Here is a 22,595-nt window from a genome sequence, read left to right on the forward strand (position 1 = left end):
AAATACTTTAGAATGCAAGATAAAACCACACAATAAATGTTTTCCACTCTGATAGTAAATTAAGTCACTCACTGGCCTGAAAATGCTGTCTCTAAATTTAGTCATCCAATCCAATTATACAACAGAGAAAAGCAATCGGAGACAGTATAATCGGACGCTAAGTTTAGGCAAACCATGTGCAAGAACCTCTGAAAATACATACACAATTTAAAGGAGGACTATGTGATGGTCCCAAATATGTCATACTTTACCATTCTTATAATCTAATTAATATTAGTATTCATTTTAATATTGTAAAATTATTAAAACTATTATTAAAATATTTGAAAATCCTGGCTTTTATGGCCTGACTTTATGACTCTTTATCAGATGAGTAATTCTTACTTATGCAAATATCCCCACTGAGGTCAATGACACTACTTGCATGCATAAGGACTGCAGGAAGAGCTCCTTATGATCTATATATCAGCGAGAAATTAAAGCAAGGAAAAATCTATGGTTTTTTATGACGCTGAAATAGATTTGTACAGAATAAAGCGAAGGAATCCAAGTTAATAGAAGAGTCATGTTTCCACTGCTGTGTTCAATCACTTACTCTTTTGTATTAATTTCAGTAAATAAAGCATAACCACATTGATGGTTCTTCATACATTACAAAACATGTTTACATTTTACAATATCTTTAAATTTGACTCGGTAGGCCATAGCAGAGTTCAGTAACATTACCGATAATTTTCCATGGTGTAATAGCTTGGAATATTGGGATATTAACCCACTGTTAAAAGTCTCAAACATGCAGTGACCAATCCTGTGAAGTGCTGAGCACCTCGTCTACTACTTGACTCACAGGTTTGGGCCTAGGGCAAGTAATACATCCTTGCATATGTCCAATTAATTTAAATTCAGGAACTTGAGTTATAACCTTCATGCAAAAGCGGGATGCAGAAAAAGGCATTTGCTTTCCTGATTAATATTTCTCAGCACAGAACACAATACAGTAAACGTTATACAAAACCTTTTATGGTGTTTATAAATTAAAAACTTTTTTGTTTCGATAATGTTGATAAATTGTATGTTTCTTAAATTGCAGTACATAGCACTAGACAACATCTTCGGCAACCATTGTGTCAAAAATTTGATAGCAAACTTGCTGTTCCATTCCATTTCTGACATTATAGGACCTGATCAAGCATTCCAACCATGGCAAGTCATCTACAAATCAAAAACAAATTGACACGTTTTTAATATGTATTTCCAACTTTTATAAGAGAAGTGGAACTTTAACACAGCTTTTAAGTAGTAACACTAACACATAATTCGGCTAACTAGAAGGAAATCTGAAAACTGATTTTGAAGTTTCAACATTTGTGCCTAGGAAAGCTTTTGCAGCTATTAAAATGGACATTCATCGAAACTTTACCACTCAAAGAAAAGCTCTGCCATAACAAATATCATATTGACTAATACACTGCAATGAGAAAATCAACTCTTCATTACATGCTCCTGGGTGTTATTTATATATTTATACCACACAAACATTAGTTGTTTCTCAAGGCAAATGTTTAGTCAATCGCTAGTTGAATTCTAAATTTATTCTCCCGATGCCCTCTACCAAAGGATGTGGATTACCACAGAGAATATTTATTTTGGTGAGTAAGGAGTTGTTTAAAACAGCTTTTTGCAACCCTAACAATTCAAATATGGCTTTGGTATGAAGTGCTTTTCTACTCTGAAAAATGATTAAAACTGGCAATGCGGGGTCCATATTTATTGTCTGAATGGCAAATGGAACACCTCTGCTCCATTTATTAGCATAAACAGGATTTTTTCACCAATCTCCAATCGTGCAACCTGAAGCCTGGAACTTGAAAATCAAGGTCTGTTCTTGCAGGCAAATCCCAGCATTAAAATCAAAATTCTGCATGTGAAATTTAACTTCTGCTCTTTCTCAGGTGTGAATTAGAAAAGAATCCACTTCACTCTCCCATCACAGCTGTTTGGCTTTGGCCCTTAAAGAGAGGTTTTCTGATTTTGGAACTTTTAAAAGTCTTCAAGGAAAAAAATTACTTGTCCCATTTTTTTTTTAATAGTTCCACCTGACATATTTACTACTTCTTAAATACATCCCACTCAGGGCTTTATTGTTTTCATAAATCTTATTTTCCTGCTTGATCATACAGTGGAACTGCTATGCTGAATTTGTGACATCACATTTATTTCCAATACAACAGGATGTCACAAACAAGAAGATATGACTCTATTGGAGGTTCAACTAGGAAAGCCTCAGCTATGACCCACAAAAATATTCAAAACAGAACTCTGAAACAGCAGCACAGGTAAAACAGAAAATGATTAGCCAAATATACTGGCCTGATTTACCTCCTCAGATTTGCATGCTGAGGAGTCCTCCATGGGCAGATTTCTTTTTGTGGAAGGGGGCTCTGTCTATACAGCAACTAGACACCCATGGCTGGCCCTGTCAGCCAATTTGGGATCGCAGGGCTCAGGCTGTGGGGCTGTTTGATTACTGTGTTAACTTCTGGGCTAAGGCTGGCATCCAGACTTTAGGACCCTATGAGGTGTGCCACTGCTGTGTAGACATACCCTGGCATGGCTCATGCTCCTCAGAGTGTACTAGCAGCAGCATCCTGATTACTGACATTACTGAAGCCCAGCAAAGGCTGCACACTCAGCTGGGAGCAATTAAATACTTCCTGTTGGGGCATTACAAACATCTGGGGTGGTGACTGCTGGCCTAACAATACAATTAGCAGTAAATAAGAAGAACAGGAAGCAAGGGCCAGGAGCTCAGAGGGTGAGCTGTGTGAAAGCAAGAAGGTGTGCGGAAAACCCTTCTGCAATATGTCTGTGTTTTGTTCCATTTGCCAAAGAACTGTGAAATAAAAGGTAGATGTAGTGACCAGGAAACAGTCTGGACATGTTTATGACAGTGAGGTGATGGAAGCGGACAAGGCAGCACAACACACTGGGTAGCTGAGGGAGTACCCTGTGACATAGAGGGGTGGGGCTAGAATCAGGGTGAGTGGAGGGGAATGCACCTCATCTTCCATCTTTGCCTCAGCATCATGGAAATTAGCTAAAAAGTTAATACAGCCCTAAGCTTTATGAGCTACTCTAAGGTTCCTAGGACCCACATGGCCAAAGGAGAATCCCTGGTAGCACACGTCCAATGGAACTGCAAGGGAGAATGGTTCCAGGGATCAGAGTTACTTCAGGTTTACAAGACCGTCTGTGTGAATCGTCCTGACCTCCTGTGGATCCCAGGGAACTGCTGGTTTGGGGAATGGCTTTTCCATGATGCCACCTATCAAGGAACAAACTCTAGTCCCTCAGCTGGAGAATGGTGAATAATTACTGTGAAGGATTCCTTACAAAGATCTCTCTGTAAAAAGTCCCCTCTCAAAACTCATTACACAGGGGATGGGGACGGATGGACAACACAATCTGACACACTGTGTTTTGCATAAATTATCTGTTCAAGTCTATGTGAGTGAGAGTTTCTGATTTCATCTACAATGTCATTTTACTTTAAGCTTCCCTCCACTGCAGCTTCAACAGTGACAGCAATGGTGGGAGCCCCAGTGCAGACTTATTGCTGGCATATTTACCATTAAACCTGCTCACATCAGCCCGAGATAATATGATGGTAAAAATTCCAGAGACAAGCCTAGATGAGGGCACCCTCACATTGTTAGAATCAGGGATGCTGCACCATTGGTAGAGTAATGATGGTAGATTTTAAGAAAAATGCTAGTGCACACTCAATATCAATGGAGATTTCTGGGCCTTTAGAATAATAAAGAGCTATGGTATGGGTTTTAAGAAGTTGTTACTGAACATCTTTAACTATTTTGTCAGGTAGATTTTTAGCACTTCCTCCAAACTATGGATTAACAATTGCAGCTCCATCCTGTCAATGATTAGTATTAGTAAGGCTTTCAAAGCCACGGTTTCAGTCACAATCCTTCTGGAAATCTCACTGCATTCTGAGGAGGCTCAAAGCATTTAGTTCTGGATTGAATTGGAAGTGCTTAGAGACAAAACAGAAGGTAACAATTAAAACATGGGTTTTGCTGGCCTTTCCCCCTTTCATACTTCTTATTAAAGAGGAAATTAAAATAGGAAACCATTTAAATAACTTCAGTTTTCTGATGATGAATAAATGGCAAGGCTCTGACCAAGGAGAGAAAATTCAGAATCAAAATTTCAACTCATCCTGATGCATCATCATATTGCAGGGGTTTCAAAACACATTGTAACTAGAGCACAATATGTTGAAATAAGGACCATTGACTAAATTCTGCCCTTTGATGCACTCTGCCAGGGCTCCACTCAATTTCAGAGAAAGTTATGTTTTTGTGCGTGTGGAGGGCGGGAATCATGCCACTCTCTTATGCACAGAAAGAGTTGCTGAGTCTCCACTGAGAAACCCTTTTCCCCCATGGAGGCCTCACGCTGGTAGAGAAAGCCACCTGGGGGGAGGAGGCAGCAGAGTGGGACTTGTATCATCATTCACCTTCTGTTCTCACCAAAGGATTAAATTTGGAGAAGATAATGCAGCCTAGGGACATATTTTCTATTCCATGGAACACCCTCTGCACTGGGTGGGAGAAGGTCCCCAGGCACAAGGGTGCCTGGATGCTTTAGACTTGCACTGTGAGGAAGCAGGCTTCTGAGGGTCAGACCTATGGCAGTGACAAACAGCTCTTTGCAGACAGCCAAGCAGAATCTTCCACTATGGTCCGCCAGATGAAATGCTCAAGAGGAACTCTGTGATGGGCTCTTCATGGAGATTTCCTTACCCTGAGTCACTTTTCACAGAGGTTTCCTGCAGGAAAGGACGCTCCAACTGTGTGTATGGACTCAATGGAAGAATCTGGTCTAAAATGAGGGGCTCAGACTGAATTCTCTATCAGTTGTCACTACGCTATGGTGACATTTTAAGGTGTTTTGGTTAACTTACATGTGAATGCGAATTACATGTCTATCCCTGCCTGGACATGCATGTATACATATAAAACTGAATCTATAGCAGCGCGAGTGAACAGCTGCACACCCCTATTACACATGTCCTTATAGGGACTGAATTATTACTCTCCTCTTTCAAAAGGCCCTTCTTTTAAAAAGGATAAACCAAAACACATTACACTAAACAAAAGCAACTAACAATTTTCTTACAATTCTGTATTTTTGTAGTATTGAATTTTGTCTGTCCTTTCATCAAATATTTATAATAAATGAATGGTGCATTGGGTTTAACTTTACGTTTATAGTAGTAGATTACAAGAAGTGACAGCTGACCTAGTTTTTTTCCTGGAGGACAAAATATACTCATGATCATTTCCATCTTCTCCTGAAGAAGATTACTGGTTAGGATTTCGGAGGCAGGAATCTGGAAAAACTTTTCCTGAGAAAAGTGAAAAGGTTTGAGGAAAAAAAAAAAAGAAAAAGAAATCAAGTGTCATTAGTCACAGTTTTGAATTCTCCAGACATTTTAGTAGGCACTTGAATCTTATGAAGAGACTAAAATGACAAAAGGGAGCAATATATTCAGCTCAGTGTTTTCAAAATGATCTAGATAAATTTGCTTCCCTTCCCCTGACATTTCTTGGCCAATCTGGAATCTCTCTTTCTCTCTCTCTCTCCCCAGAGCCTAGCTGCCCTCTCATATAGCAAGAGAGATTTTCAACTCACACTTTTTCTTACAGGAACTGAAGTGGGAATACTTTCCCGCCAGTTTAATTTTTATACTAGAAGTCTAATGAAAAATGACCAAAAGGTGGAGGAAGGGTCAGAAAGGGATGGTTTAACATTACTCCTTCTTACCTCCCAAGTCCTTCCTGCCACCATCTCATAATTTTTACAGATTCTTCTCTCCAGCTCCTTTAACACAGACTATCAGGTTAAGAAAATGAACTGGGAGCATTACTATAGAAATCTGACTGGGAGCTAGTTTAAAGTTACACTTCAAAGCAGCCTGGCTTCTTCTCAAGCGCTGCTGGAGCACCTTAGTATAGGCAGAGGAAAGTGGCAGTTTCCCTTTGAGAAGTGTGGGTGACACTTCAAAAGCGAACTTTTCCTCCTGCAGCCCTGTTGTAGCACTCAGCAGCTCCCCCACATTAGTTTCTAAAGAACAGCTTTCAAAGAAGCGGAAAGGAGCAGCAGAAAGGAATGAGAAAAAAGTGAGGATTGCTGGGCTTTAGCTTCCTTTGCAGAGAAAGGCCTTCATATTCCTAAAGAAAAGCCTTTTACCTGTTATACAGAATACGTTAAAGAAATGGGAAGACATTTCCCCTACTATTATAGAAATCTATTCATCTTCATTCATTCCTACCTGAAATTATTAGCAGGTATGCAATAACCAAGAGGACAACCAAAATAAATGTCTATTGCATGCAAACAACCAAATAAATGAAACACAAGGGCTACGCTACACAAAATCTAGGAAATGCAGAGTTCTCACAACAAATTTAACTCTGCCATCAAGAATATATGAAATAGGATCTTCCATTAATTGATCACACCACAAAGTAATACATCTGTGCATATGAAAAATAATACTTTGTATTTACATAGCACTTCAGAATCATGTAGTTAATCCCTCATATTCCCACGGGCAGACCAATATAATTCCTATTTTAGAAAATTGGGAAAAGGAGACATGTTAAGTAATGTGTGTAAAGTCACCGAGAGTAAATGTATCATCTTATGGTAAATGTGGAGACCAAGTGTCTAGGTAAGGCAAACAGTAAGCTTTCTGGGGCAGGGACTGACATTTATTTGGAGGCTAGATGAATACAACCTAGAAGGCATTAGTGAGTCCATGACAAGCAAGAACCTCCATTACCCAAACGTCTGGATCAAAAAACTAGATTTAGAGGATGGATAGTTATGTGGCTTTGGCTGGAATCTACCCGGTAAAGAACCAGAATTGTCAGAGTAATCGTAAAATCCTGAAATAACCCAACAGAATAGCCATTCTCAATGACTCTGAATCATCACATCCAAAGCAATCAGATGGGATGATTTAACAGCATGACAGAGAGCAGCTCAGCCAGAGACTTTGTGGAAATACAGAGTGCTCTACACCACTAACCCAGTCCCTCTCTTCAGTACATTCTAAGACTTGAACATGCATTTTTCTCCCATTTTATCTTTATCTGGTATTGATTAAACAGCATTTTCACCAATGGATAGTGCTAATAATTTGCACATGCATTATAATACTTTGTTTTAAAACACTGCACATGACAAAGAGAATAAACAAATTCATATACACATGCATGCATCTCTGAGACCAGATTTAACAAGAACCGTCATCTATTTACTCACGTAATCAAAGAGGTATGCATCCAATGATCCTGTGCCATCATCAAGTGTAAACTTCATAACAAAGACATACTGGAGTGGCTCAATACCCAAAACTAGTGTGGGAAAAATATTTCGCTTTAAGTATTGAATATTCAAGACAAAATTATCACAACACAAGGTAACTGAAATAGACCTGCTTTTAATGATGTGACTTATTGTAAATTTATAATTTTAAGATATAATTAGATACCGTGGAAGGGTGGAGGCTATGGATTTATAATTAGAGCTGTGTGAATAACAGATTTTTTCAGTTCAAGAGCAAAGTGAAAAATAAACAACAAATCTTTTCAGGTTGACCTGAAGCAAAACATTTTCCTTTTTTTTTTTTATTTATTTATTTATTTTAGCAAACACTGGAAATGTTTCTTCAACCTAAAACTAGAACTTTTGTTTTGATTTCAAGTTTTTTATTTTATATATATATAAAATTGAGGGAAATTCCATAACAAAATGCATTTCTGAAATAAAAAGTTGTTTTTTTCCGCCTCTCCTCACCCCCAAATAAAAACAATTCACTAAGATCTACCTGAATTTGCTAATTGTTTTGGTTGAATCAAATCTGCATTTTTTTCAGTGAAAAATGTATTTTCACAAAAATATTCACATAGGTCTACTCGTAACATATGTTTCATGACAATGTTATACACTAATTAAAAACATTTGCTGTTACAGGTAAAATGAGAAAGAAAGATTTATGTACAGAGTACCACATTATTATGGAAATTCAGTTGTGCTCATGAGTTTAGAAAAATACAGAAAATGCTCCAAAGTACCTCTCTTCTCTTTAGTAAAAATGTTGAAAATATTTGCATACATCCTCACACTTGATTGTATGGTGGGATCTCTTACCACCTGATCTTACTTCCACTGAAATCAGTGGAGTTTTGCCTTTGGTTCAATGATAACAGGATAATATTCTAAACTAACATCCTGTAATATATATGGTGAAATATATCATCTATGGGAAAACAATTTATTCCATATGAGTTAGTTAAAATTCCTGGGCAAGTTCCAATCAAATAAAAAAGCTGGCTGACTGGTACTCTGAAATTAACTAAACTTACTGTGAAAATTTAATGGCTAGATACATTCTCCTACTGATATCAACAACTGTATTATTGTGCAAACAAAAAAGATCCAAAACTATGTATCTAATATATATAGTTATTGCAACTATTTACCAAACGTACTCTCTCCTGACTATCTTTAACTGAGAATCTGTGTGTGGTTTATATTTTAGATATTCTTTTGGAAAGCTAGTGGGGTTCTGCAGGGGTCTATCTAGGTCTGGTACTATTTAATATTTTCATTAATGACTTTGCTAATGGAGTGGAAAGTATGCTTATAAAATTTGTGGATGATATGAAATTGGAAGGGGTTGCTAGCACTTTTGAGGACAGGATTAGAATTAAAAATGACCCTGACAGATTGAAGAATTGGTCAGAAATCAACAAGATGAAATTTAGTACAGACAAGTGCAAAGTAATACATCTGGGAATAAAAAATAAAAAACGCAGATAGAAAATGGAATAACTGGCTAGAGAATAGCACTGCAGAAAAGGATCTGGGGGAGGGAGGTAAAATGAATCACAAGTTGAATATAAGCCAACGTGATGCAGTTGTGAAAAAGATGAATATCATTCTGGGGTGTATAAACAGAAATGTCATGTGTAATAAGACATGAGAGGTAATTATGCTGCTCTCTTAGGCCCTGGTAAGACTCAGCTACAGTACTGATTCCAGTTCTGGGTGCCACACTTTAAGAAAGATGTGGCCAAATTGGAGATAGTCCCAGAAGACAGCAACAAAACTGATAAAACGTTTAGAAAACCTCACATATGATATGAGGAAAGGTTAAAAAAAACTGGGCATGTAAATTTTGAGAAAAGAATACTGAGGAGGGACCTGGTAATAGTCTTCAAACATGTTAAGGGCTGTTACAAAAGAGGATGGTGATGAGAGGGTTACTCACCTTGTGCAGTAACCGAGGTTCTTCAAACTGAGTGCCCCTGTGGGTGCTCCACTCTAGGTGTTGGTGCGTCCTCGCGTCCTTGATTGGAGTTTTTTTCAGCGATGTCCATCCTGGTCGTGCATGCCGCATCCCTGTCTTGTGGCGCCACTGGCGCCCTTTTCAACATGCATGACCCAACCCCGTGTTCCTTTTCTACTGCACAGCCGTAACCCTTGACTCCGAAGTAGAGAGAAGGGTGAGTAGTGGAGCACCCACATCTCAAAGAACCTCAGTTATTGCACAAGGTGAGTAACCCTCTCTTCTTCGAGTAGTGTCACTGTGGGTGCTTCACTCCACATGACTCTTGAGCAGTGCCCTCAGCTGGTGGAGGGAACTTTGGAGTTGTTAGGTTGAATGGAGGAGAGTACTGAAAGTCCAACTGCTACATCATGTCCTGATGCCTGATTGATTGCATAATGTTTTATGAAAGTGTGGGACGAAGCCCAGGCAGCTGCTTTGCATATTTCAGTGATTGGTATGTTATGTAGGAAGGTTGTGGATGTAGAGATTGATCTGGTTTAATGTGTCCTGACCATTTGGGTGGTGTTACCCCTGACTATGTGTAGCATGTGTGGATGCAGCTGGAAATCCACTTTGATAGCCTTTGAGTGGATATGGTGCTGCCTTTGGAACGTTCTGTAATTGACATGAAAAGTTTAGAAGATATCATGAATGTTTTTGTTCTTTCTTGACAAAATGCAATGTCTCCTCTGACATCCAGCATATGGAGAGGGCCACATCCTGTGCGTTAGCATGGGGTTTCGGATAAAATGTAGGTAATGAATGTTTTGGTTAAGGTGGAATGCTGATGTTACTTTGGGGAGGAATTTCAGATGAGGTCATAGTTTCACCTTATCCTTATGAAATATTGTATACGGTGGGTGGGCCAGAAGTGCTCTGAGCTCACACGTAGTGCCGATGTGATTGCCACTAGAAATGATACCTTCATCGACATGTGCATCAAGGAACAAGTCGCTAAAGCTCAAATGGTGGCTTGATGATTGTCCTTAGTACTAAATTGAGGTCCCAAGGTATTGTGGACGGATGTATGTCTGGGTACACATTTTGTATACCAGTCATGAAATGTTTCACAATTGCATGTGCGAAGACTGCAGAATCATCTATGAGATTGTGGAAGGTGGTAATAACAGCAAGGTGTACTTTAAATGAGTTAATTGATAATCCTGCTTTTTTTTAATTCCAAGAGATAGTCCAATATAAGAGAGATTGGTGCTTCTATTGTGTTGATCTGCCTCTGTTGACACTAAGAAAAATCTATGTCATTTTTGAAGGTAAGTTTTCCTTGTGGCACGTTTTCTGCTATTCAGAAAAATATGCCTTATTGGTTGTGAACATTGTAATTCAGTTTGTCGGAACCAGTTAGGAGCCATGCTGAGAGATGTAATTTCTTCAGATGTGGATGGACGATGTGTCCTTTGTCTTGGGAGAGGAGATCATCGAATAATGGGAGAGAGATTGGTGTGTGAATTGACATTTGTGTCAGGTAAGTAAAGCACATTTGTCTGTGCCATGCTGGTGCTATCACTAACATCTTCACTTTGTCTTTGCGTATTTTGTGTATGGTTTTGGATATCATGGGGATGGGTGGGAATGCATAAATTATATCTGCCCAGGAGGACCTGATGGTTGGCAATCCTGAACTGCAGGCTTGCCGTGGAATAAATCTTTCCCCCAAACAAGTCCAGCTTCTTACTGTACTTGTTCTTGGGAGTTGAGCCTGGCTGACCTTGCATGTCTCTCTGATTAGCCGCCTCTACTACCAGGGTTCCCAGGGCGGGGTGAGTGAACAAGTACTCAAACCTCTCAGCCGTGACGTAATATTTCTTCTCAGCCACCTTTGATGTAGGGGCGACCGAGGAAGGGGTTTGCCACAAGGTCTTTACAATCTTAAGGACTCTTTCATGGACTGGGAGGGCCACTTGCGCTGGAGCAGCCGCCGCCAGCAAATTAAAGAGGCTATCTTCGGCCTCTTCTAACTCCTTCACCTCCAGCCCCAAGTTGGAGGCCACCTTCTTGAACAGGTCCTGGTGCACCCTGAAATCCTCCAGTGGTGCCAAGTGGTCCTGGGAGACTGCCTCGTCAGGTGAGGAAGAAGTGGACTGCAGAGGTGCAACCTGCGGGTGCACCCCGTCCTGGCGAAGGGCAGTACCCGCTGAGGTTCCCTCCAGGGGTCCGACTCCTCGTTCGAGGAGTGGTGCCTATGGGCCTTCTCTTGTGCCGGAGGCACGGACTGCACCCCTGACGACATAATGGATTGTGGCCCCAGCCCACCTGAGTACCCCATGGGGCCCAATAAGGCCATTGTTGCGTAGGGCTGACCGCGACACAGGCTGTGATGCTTTGTGGAGGCATCAGCCCGCCTGACGACTGTCCCCCTGGGAGACCCTTAGTCATCGTCATGGTCTGAGGCCCTGGACCGGCAGTGCCGTGTTCGTCCTTGGTCCCAGGCACACTTCCGTGCCGGGGACTGCCCTCTTGATGCCTCCGACCTGGAGGACGATGAGGACTGCCTCTGTTGGTGCGAGTGGTGCCGACAAGCGGGGGTGTGCTCCGAAGAGCTAGAGGTACCGGAGCATCGTCTCGGTACCAATGATTTCCATTGCCGCTTACCTTGCAGCCCTGCAGACACCTTCGGTGACTGAGGTCGGCACCGTCATGAACTCCTCGATGCCGAGCCAGACTCCGGCAACCGGGTTCTACACCACCAACCCTGCACTGCCAGGTCTTCCTCCGGCGACCGGGTTCCGCGCCGCCTCGGTGCGGGCGAACTCATCAATGCCAGGTCCTCCGATGGCGACCGGGTTCTGCGCTGTCTAGGTACAGGGTGAACTCCTCGGTGCCAGGGATCTGGAATGGGAGCTGTCTGAGTGCCACCTGGCAGACATCAACAAGTACCACCTCCTGGCGTGCGCTGCCCACGGTGCTTGGGAGTGATGTCGGCGCCGAGAGGGAGACTCCATGTCCCATGACGGGGCAGGTCGGCTCGACGCTACTGACCTGGAGCGACTACTGGGGGAGTGGCTCTGCTCTACCCTCGGAGACTGTCTGGTGGGAGATCTTCCTCCCCCTACTGGGGATCTCCACTGCCATTCAGGGGGACCAAAAGTGGGTTTCCCCCGTGACACCGGCCCCTTCTCCCTTGGCGGGAGGGGAGCGGAGGTGGCATAGGCAAGGTCAACAAGGCTCTTGCCACCTGAAAAGCCTCTGGTGTCAACGGCATCAGCAGGGGCATTCTCCCACTCCCAGGAGTCAGGGGAGGCTCCCTGATTGGAGATGCAGGCACCAGAGAAGTCTCGATGGGCCGGGTCCGGTGCATCTCCGTACTCGACCCTGTCTGTACCGTCGGCGCAGGGAAGCGTCCATGCTCCGCACACTGCTTCTTCCTTTTCGGTGCCAGCAATGTTGCGCGGTGCCGAGTCGAGGGTGGTGCTGACGGTGCGCTCTGTACTGAGGTCACACTCAGTACCGAGGTGAAGCGGGTCGACTCGGACACCGGGCGGAGCACTGCCACTATCAGCAGGGCTTTCAATCGGATTTCTCGATCTTTTTGAGTCCTTGGTTTGAAAGCCCTTCAGATCTTGCACTTCTCTTTCCTGTGGGCTTCCCCCAAGCACTTCAGGCAGCAGTCATGGGGGTCACTGAGTGGGAAGGCCTTCCCGCAGGAGGCACACTGCTTCAAGCCCAGCGACCAGGGCATTGCCTGGCTGCTCAAAGTCCTCACAAGGACTTGTCTTATGTCTAACAACTCTTAACAACACTTGAGAACTACTTAAGTGACTAAAACTAAGTTAGAATATCAAACAAGTCCAAACAAGGGGAACAGTACTTCCTGAGAGCAAGGCTAGTTTCAGCAACCATCTTGGGCGGAAATAAGGAACTGAGGGGGCGTAGGGCCGGCAGCGCCTCATATATCACAGCATGTGTGTGGGGCTCCAGGGGGCGCCGGAGCTGGCCCTATGGGATTTGTTAAGGGGAAAAAAGTTCCAGGTAACTGTGCAAGGAGGCGTGAACACACCTTTAGTGGAATGGAGATGAGCAAACACTCGAAGAAGAATTGTTCAGTTTTCTTAACCCCTGGTCTTCTTTTGGGTAAGAAAGTAATAGGAATAGAAGCCTGTGCCTCTGTGTTGGGAGAGGACATGCTCTACAGCACCTATTTGGAGTAAATGTTCGACCTCCTGTTGCAATAGGTGCTCATGAGATGGGGAAGAGGTTTGGATTGTAGGTATGGAGATAAAGGGGATAGTATACCCAGATCGGATAATTTCTAGTAACCACTTGTCTGTTGTTATGCTTGCCCCATGTTGGTAAAAGGGGTGTAGGCGATGTTTGAACACAATGGTGGAGTTATGGGCTCTGGCAGGTGGGGATGGTTGTACAGACAAAAGTAATTTTGGTACCTGGAGTTATACGGCTGGTACTTATTCTCCTTGTTAATGTGTGTATTCCTTGACCAAGTCCTCAAAATTTTTGTTTTGGAGGGGCAGCCTGAGATGTTGATGGCTGTTGGTTTGCCTTTCTTGGGAACGTGGTTGCTCATACCATATGTTTGGTGAGTAATTTTGGTACCTGGAGTTATACGGCTGGTACTTAAATATTCTCCTTGTTACATGTGTGTAGATTCTGAGCGTAGAGACTAGAAATCTCTCAAGCATCATCCTGTTGCCCACCCTCAAACAGTTCCTGGAACTGCTTAAAATCATCTGCAGTCATTGGAGGTGGAGGAACTATGGCCTCATCAGGTGAAGAGGATGAGTTGATGCAGGTGGAGTTATTTCTTGATCTGCACTCTCATCCCATTCCTCTATAGGACCAGTTGTTTTGGATCCTTTTAGAGTAGGTTTATTAGGTGACCTTTCCCTATATCTCTGGGAGGTTGATGGTCTAACTGTGCGATGTCGAATAAGTAGACCCATCCAGGGCCAGTGCATGCAATATGGGACTGGTGGAGCAAACCATGGAGGTCCAGACCATGGATATGATGGACATCTACAATGTAGATGGAGTTTAGTTGGGTGCCTCCTAGGTCATGGGTTTTTGTTTTTTTTTGGGGAGGGGGGGGGAGTGGGGGAGTAGCCTGTTCACCATCATACTCCTCATCATTGGAGAAGGAGATGGGAGAAATGGGCTCCTCCTGACTGAATTACATTGGGGACGTGTCAGTCCCATATAGTAGTTGATAGTGGGGATGATGTTAAGAATTCTTCCTCCTTCTCATGTTGCCTGCACTTTTCAGTATGCTTTCACGGAGCTGGTGTTGTTGGCTCCATCATTAATGTCGGTGCCAAAGTCTGCTCTGTAACATTTCTCAGTGTGTACATATCTGCTGGTGCAGTTGGCACTGTGAATGTTCTCGGCACCATCGGTGTCTCAGTCGTTATTGGTGCCATAGGCACTGCAGGCATAATCGGTGCCGATGTCCTCACTGAGGTCTGTGTCGGTGCCAATGTCGTGGCAGTTACTGCCATTTTGCTAACCGTTACTTTGGACGGTGCTATCTCAGATCGAGGTTGTTTTGTTTTATCTCTCAGCTCTTTAGTGGAGCGGTGAGAGTCCTTCATTGTTGTGGAGGTCAGTGTACTGGAGGAACCTAGAGTCTCATTGGTACCAAATCCTATGTCGTTCCCAGTGACCACCTTCTCTTGGTCTGCTCCACTGTCGGTGGAGTGGAATGCCTCTTTCTAGTCTTATCCTGTGAGGAGATGTTACCCTGCCCAGGGTTTGGTATTAGCTTCAGGCAGAGGTCCCTGTCATGCCTGGCTCTAGATTTCAAGTTCTTGCAGTGGATACATTTCTGGTGATATGCCCTTTGCCTAGGCATCTGATGCATTCCAAGTGCCATTCCGAAGCCGGCATAGTGTCCCTGCATGAGGCACACCGTTTGAAGCCAGGAGAGCCCGGCATGCTATTTCTATTAACTAAGCGGTAAGTCTACAGCACAATTTTTTTTGGACAGGAAAGGATTGAGGTAAACTAATCTAAACTACAGATAAACTGACTAACTTTATGGGGAAAAAATAGATTATTGAAGATTTGTCAAACAGGCTGTGAAGAGCTGCTGAGGGCTCAGTCTCAGACCGCGGATGATTGAAAAGACACTGAGGGGGTTGTGTCACGTGCGCTGAAAAGGGTGCCAATGGCACTGCGAGACGGGCACAGCGCATGCACAATCTGGATGGGCACTGCTGACAAAATCTTCAGTCAAGGATGCACCAACATCTGGAGTGGAGCACCCACAGGGACACTACTCAAAGAACAATTGTTCTCTAGGTCCACTGAAGATAGGACAAAAAGTAATGGGCTTATTCTGCAGAAAGGAGATTTAAGTTAGATATTAAAAAAAACCTGTCTAACTACAAGGATAGTTGAGCACTGGAACAAGCTTTCAAGGAAGGTTGCAGAATCCCAGTCACTGGAGGTTTTTAAGAACAGGTTAGACAAACACCTGTCAGGGCTGGTCTAGGTTTACTTGATCTTCACCACAGGGGGCTGGACTGGACAACCTCTCAAGGCTCCTTACAGCCCTATATATCTATGATTCTGATTCTATGCAAAAATAATCTATAATCAGATAAAACTAGAAATATATTCACATACTTTCAAAACAAATAAATAAATCAATAAAAATAAGTGCTTGCAGTATATGTTTGAATAGTTATATGAGAATAGACATCTCTACAGAAACATTGTTAGTTTCTTTCAAGAAAAAAGATGGATGCCCTGTTTATGCACCACGTATTTTGTATCTCCTGATGATTCCAGATTAGGTAACCTTCAGGAAATTTTGTTTAGTAAGAGCCTAGACTCCACGGAAATGAGTCCACAATTGTAAAACAGGGAAGACTTTGCACTTTGGGCTGGTAAGAGGACATAGATATTTGAATACAAACAACTGATGTTTTTTAACATACTTCTTGCCATATGGACCTTCATATTTTTCATATGAACTCAAACATTCTTATGGAAATATTAGTTATGTATTATATGCATTACTTTGTTGCCATGATCTAACCACTCAGTGACTAAAATGGCAGGGGAGCACATTCTGATAGCAAAGGGTTCAATCTAACCAAATCAAAAATACTTATTTGACCAGATGAAATTGTTTTTCATGCAGTAGCCAGAGACAGTTTGCTGAATTATGCTATTAGGAATAATAAATCTCTCAATGACTGTTTTTATTTAATTTGTGGAATGCTTTCATTTTAATTAATTTTGGGTGTTTTTTTTAGGAGTGGGAAGTAAATTTCTAATGAACACAATTTGATACTGAGAGTTATGTATTAACTTACATTTACTAATATATAATAAGTATGAAAAGATGTTTGTGAGACACATCCTGCTTCTGTAGTTTGTATTCTTTAATAAAATCAGTCAGATTCAGACACTGCTTGAGATTGCAAATCCTTAATTGGATGTGACCTGACAAAAATAATTAAATTTAGAAATAGTTCAAAGTGTTATTTTCTTTTAATTGTATTTCCCAGGGCTCTGTTTTCCTTCCAAGGGTTGAAGAAATTTTAAAAAATGGACAAGGGAATTAGGGGCTCAAACCCTATTGACTTGGGCAATTAACTCTTCCTAATTCCCTGGGTATTGTAGTAGGCTAGTGTTTGTATCCTCTAGAGGTAAGGTTCACAAAAGATACAAACCTTACTACCACTCACAGGGAAAGATTTCTGTTTTCTCAAATGGAAGACTTGTGTATGGGATGAATTTTATTCCTGATGCTACATATTTGTGTATAGCTCACAACAGACCACTTGAGTGTATGTAACACAGGTTCATTACATCACACTATCTTAATTGTTAGAAATGCCACCTATTGCAGAATAAACACTAAACAATACACTTGAATTCCTACACATAAAAAGTTTTTCAGTTCATCTTTAATATAATATTTTAAAAGGTAATTATATATTTAGCTCCAGCCCATAAAATGCAACTATATTGCATAGCTCCACATACACATGCATCCATACGACATATAAGATCTCAGAGAAACGATTTGTAGCTACCCTTAAGAATCAAGGCACAATCTATTTCAGGGCATAATGATGTCAACTAACCTTGTGCTATTTCAGTAGGCTCCCATGATGGTTGTTCTTCTGCCGCAAGGGAACTGAGACTCTGGATAGTCTTTTGATTCGAACACTGTTTGCACCTGACATTTAAAATAAGATGCTGATAGTTAATCGCCTTGATGTTTGTACTCTATTAGCTTTTTCCTTCTGCACCAAACAAGTTTATTCAAATAAAGTTACTCTGTGGGGATGCAAAGCACTGCCACTATGAAAAGATTCAGTTTACAAATCAGGTTTTTTAAGGCAGAGAAACTTCATACAACATCTAAAGTAGTAAACTATATTAATGCTCCTTATGTATCAACATCTACAAAGTAAGTTATTTTGGCCCACTAAATAACCTAATTGAATAAGGAAGGCTAACAACCGTGTATCAATACCAACTGAACCCATTCACACAGTAGCACTTTTTGTTGTTTAAAAATACATTCAAAGTGCCATTTTGTAATAGCAGTAATAAATCTGAAACTCTACTATGTATTAAAAACATGACAGGATTATAGGATTATTAGTATAGAAATTTGGCTTTACTTGTGCTAAAAATATTTTACTTATGAGCTATTAAAAGAACCTCTCCTTTTATTCCTGGAGTACTCATGTATCATCATCAAACTTTACAGGATGTAGGACAGCAACTAAAATATCATAATTGGATAAAAATATCTTAAATCGAGAGATGTCGGTAAAAAGTTGTTTTCATTTGCCCCCGGAAACAAAGTTACAGTAGCATTATTGTGCACTCAAAATAAGCTTATGTGTTAGTATTGCTACAGTTGCAACATAAAATTGACATTTATCTTTAGGATTAGTTTTAAAAGTAATTCTGCTCCCACTTACACTGGTGTGAAGCAGAGAACAATAAAGTCTTTTATTTTACAATTAAGTAAATTAAAGCACTATTTGGTGTAATATAGGCAAGTCGCAGGAAAATAATTCATTCCTTTTAAATATGTTATATAAAATATGTGGCATTCAGAGTTAGGACAAGAACATGAACAATAAGACCATACCCAAAAAGTCCACATAGATTAAATGTAAAACTGTTAACGATGAAATTGCAAAGGCTGAGATTTTAAATGCACAGACATCAGGGAATTCAACGATTGCCCCTACACCAACCATACCTTGGCGCATATTTTATATGACTGTACAAGGTCTTAATTTATTGTGCTTTGATAAGTACACACAAGTGAGACTTTGTGAGCTAATGAGCTCCCCATCCAAGGTTGGATGCCTTTGTGCCTACCATTATTCAAGGTTCTGGCTTCTCTTCAAGACAAACTCTGGGAGCTTTCACCACAGAAGGGAATCTCTAACCTTCTGAATAAGGGAAACTAACACGTAGAGGCCATGATTTGGTCTGCAGAGTAGACTCAACCATCTCTGCAAGGGACACATCCATACCCATACAAAGAGGGCAACAGAGGTACAAGCTGTCATCAGGACAAATGCAAAACTGTACTGGTTCTTCTCATTTGGACCTAACTAGGTTTACTACCTGAAGATCTCAAAACCTGTCCTGGGAAAGAAACCTAGGGCTCTTGTAAAATTTAAGATGGTCCCTAAAGAGATGAAAGATTGTGTAGGAACTAGTGCGATTTTTCAATGTTTACACAAAACCCAAACATTTAAAGAGTGAAAATATCTCCTGCAGGGCACATTTATAAGATTGGGCTCTTCTGAGACAGACATCGTCTAGGAACAAGAAACACTTGCAGGGCCATCCACGAAGCTGAGCTGCAACCACTGCCAAATAGTTAGTTATGGGGCATGCTGAAAGCCAATACTGGGTGGTACTTTATACTGGTGATGACCTCAGCCAACCAGGAACCTGAGGTACCAACAATGGCTTTGCCTCAACAGGGTGTGTAAGTAGGCATCTCTTGATGGCCGAGAGCTTCTTTTATTTTTTAAAGCAGAAAAAATTGGTAAGTTCAAATAACCACCTTCATTCATGCCATCAAGTGCTGAAGTGCATTGTTTAGAGTATGTGGAGGGGCATAGATTTGGCTCCCTGCCTGACCCTCCTCTTCCCCTCTCAAGAACTGACGCGCCCAGCAACCTGACCCTCCCAGTCCATGAGCCTCTACACCCACTGCCTCCTAAAAGCCTCAGCCCTTGAGGGAACCCTCCCTCTTACCATCCAAAGAATTATAGGAAACTTTAAAAACAAAATCATCTGTGGGCTGAGAATAAGATTTTTTCACCCTAATGGGTAATTTTATTTAAAAAACTAAGCTCCAGAAAACAGAAAGGTATAATGTAAGTTTATTTTCTTTTAGGTATAGTGGCGGTAGCATAAGTTTCATGTTCAGGCTCCAGATCTACATCTTCCTCTTCCATACCTTTCTAATTTTTGCATGGACAATTTTTTTTTTGAGAACAGCCTTTAGAAGGTAAAGTTACATCTGTTTGCAACTGACATTTGGATTTGAAGTTATTGAAAGAAATTAGTTTTCTGCATATCTATTAATTGCAAACCCTTCTAAACTATCAAGACAGTTTTTTCTTTTAAACTTACCCGTAATGCCATATCTTCCCTTGCAAAAGGAATGGAGATGAAAGGTCTAATAACTCAAGATCTTCTTGTGTGGCTCTCACAGGGATAATACATTTAAATCTTTTTGAAAGTTTCCTGATTTCTTTTAGTGTCCCTCCTAATAAAAGCAGAAAAAACTATTTTCTTAATTGTATTTAATAGTTAATTACTTGATTCATCTTTCTTGGCCTATTGGATATTCATTTCAGCATCTGTAATTCATCACTGTACAAAGGCCAGTGTTGTCGACTCTTTAATGTATTGCATGTATTAATAGTATAGGAACTATCGGACAAAACTGTTAAAAGTGTCTCATTACTGCATGCAAACACCTAAATATGTTAATACATCCACATATTCAATAAATGTGCAATCAAAATTATAATTTACCATAACATGTTTTAAATATATTTCATAATAACAATGGTAGCTAACAAGATAGCAGACCTTAAAATAACTTTACTCAGGTTACTCTTTGCTTTTCCTTTCACGTCATTTCCAGCAATTTTAGTGGCTGCTGTCTTGAGAACAATCAGAAGTAGAATGCAATGCTTTATAGCTCAAGAAACCAGCTTGATCCAGCTTTTAAGTGGTATAAAACATATTTTAGCTAACAATATGAGAGCAAGTGGCTGTTAAAACATCATCAAAACTGAAGTGAGGGAAAAAATGCAACACAGGAGTAAACATTAATAAACATGACGTGGTTTTAAGTACCACTATTATCCAAGACTAGAAATGAATGCTTTATACCACTGGAGAAGCTAGGATTTTCTGATTCTAGTGTCATAAGACATGCATTTGTATACCTTAGAGATACAGGGATGTCATTTCTTAAAATTAGCATAGGTCCCTCAATCACAGCAGGTCTTGTCTGCTGTGGTTGCTGGACTGAATCTAGAAACTCTCTGACCTCAGACCAGCGCAATATTGTTTCCTTGAAATTGCAAGAGCCGGTTGGATACACTTAACACTGTAATTATAGTTATGCACATAATAACCACTAGATTTTGGCTACATAATATTTGGACTAAAGTTCATGAATGAATAATGGGAAAGAAATATAGTACCACAGCAATGAGAGTCCTGCAGCACCTTAAAGACTAACAAATTTATTTGGGCATAAATTTTCAGGGGCAGAAACCCACTTCATCGGATGCAGTAGTAGTACGATATAGTACTAGTACAATATAGTAGTGAATTTTCTGAAATATGTAACATTCTGCAAAAACAACTTTTGTTTAAATTAGATATTATGCTTTTATAAGATCTTAAAACAGGAACTATGGCTTTGACTCTTGTATTTTTTTAATTATTATTGTTATTACAGTTTTTTATCATGTAGGAGTGACTAGAGAAGCCAACAAGATCAGGGCTCCATTGTGCTAGGCACTGTACAAATACATAGTATGTACCCAGAAGAGGTTATAATATAATCATAAAAGATTAATAGAACTTGGGAGGGTAACAGAGGCACAGAGACATGAAATGACTTGCCCAGGTTTGCACAGAGCCAAGAATAGAATCCAGTCCTGTACCATAGCAACAACCTCTTCACAACACAATGCTTGAAATGTTATGGTCAGACAAAGGATTTAAATCATGCTTTCAGCATAAAACTCAGTATATTCTTAACTACGGAAACATTGGGACGCCTCCATGATTTAAAGGTATTTGGAAAATAAAGTCTAATCTAAACAATGTTTTCAGTGTACTAACAAATCAACATCAACATATGTTTCAGATTAACAATAGTTTCCAATGAAATGAATCAGAGTGAATTTACTGGGTGAAAACTGAAATACATGAATACATATTAATCTAAATGCAATCAATATCTTAAATACCACCTTTTTTAAGGTTTGCCACAAATTAGTTCTATTTACATTAATTAAAAGTTGTTTAAATAAAGGCTGGCCTAGCAGTGGATCTTCTTCCTGGACTTAGCTCTATCCCGACTCTCAGGTTAACAGAGACAAAAACGTCCTGTGGAAGTAACATGGCTCAGCATCTGGTCTCTGGGGAAGGGAGGATCTCATATTGTACTAAAACAACCTGCTTATGCTTAACACCAGGAGTAATATCTAAATCTCATTGGCCAGAAGGATAGTTGCTGCTGTTTGTATGTGGAGAAGTTAAGGGAGGATATATTTAGGAACGCTCAAAAAAAATTCCTCTCAGAAATTGTAAATGAAAATGTAAAAAGCCTAAATTCTCTGAGCAGCAATCCTTTTAGATACATTCCATTATCAACATTCTGAAGGGGAAAATGAGCTCAAAAATGGTTAACTAAAGCTTCTTTTAGTAAATATATGAAGATTTACAATTGTCTCTTTCACTTCCACTCCACATACTCACTCTCTCAAACACTCAGCTGCTGGAGCTTTAATATCTTCCAATAATTTGCAGAACAAGATATACTGTTTGGTTATTTTAAGAAAAAAGAGAAGACATAGAACTGGGGATGTGGGGTTTTTACAAAGGAAGAAAATGGTATCAACAGATGGCAGAATTTACATTGGGAACACATCACAAAGCAGACTACTGT

At 40.6% G+C, this 22,595-nt stretch overlaps 1 protein-coding gene across 1 annotated transcript in view; it reads right to left on the minus strand.

Annotated features, from left to right (window-relative positions):
• Positions 1–578: 578 nt before the first annotated feature.
• Positions 579–22,595, minus strand: part of POT1 (protection of telomeres 1) — a 160,012-nt gene continuing 137,995 nt past the window's right edge. Inside the window, exons 16-20 of the mRNA XM_067564316.1 lie at positions 20,030–20,165; positions 17,494–17,588; positions 7,354–7,445; positions 5,323–5,428; positions 579–1,212 (exon numbers count right to left, since the gene is read on the minus strand). Of these exons, the coding sequence (XP_067420417.1) occupies positions 1,100–1,212; positions 5,323–5,428; positions 7,354–7,445; positions 17,494–17,588; positions 20,030–20,165 (542 nt within the window). The 3' untranslated portion in view covers positions 579–1,099. The remainder of the gene's footprint in view (positions 1,213–5,322; positions 5,429–7,353; positions 7,446–17,493; positions 17,589–20,029; positions 20,166–22,595) is intronic.

The sequence above is a fragment of the Emydura macquarii genome, unplaced genomic scaffold, assembly GCF_026122565.2.
Source record: "Emydura macquarii macquarii isolate MOO-44397 ecotype Brisbane River unplaced genomic scaffold, CSIRO-AGI_Emac_v2 contig_2636, whole genome shotgun sequence".
Taxonomy (NCBI): domain Eukaryota; kingdom Metazoa; phylum Chordata; order Testudines; family Chelidae; genus Emydura; species Emydura macquarii.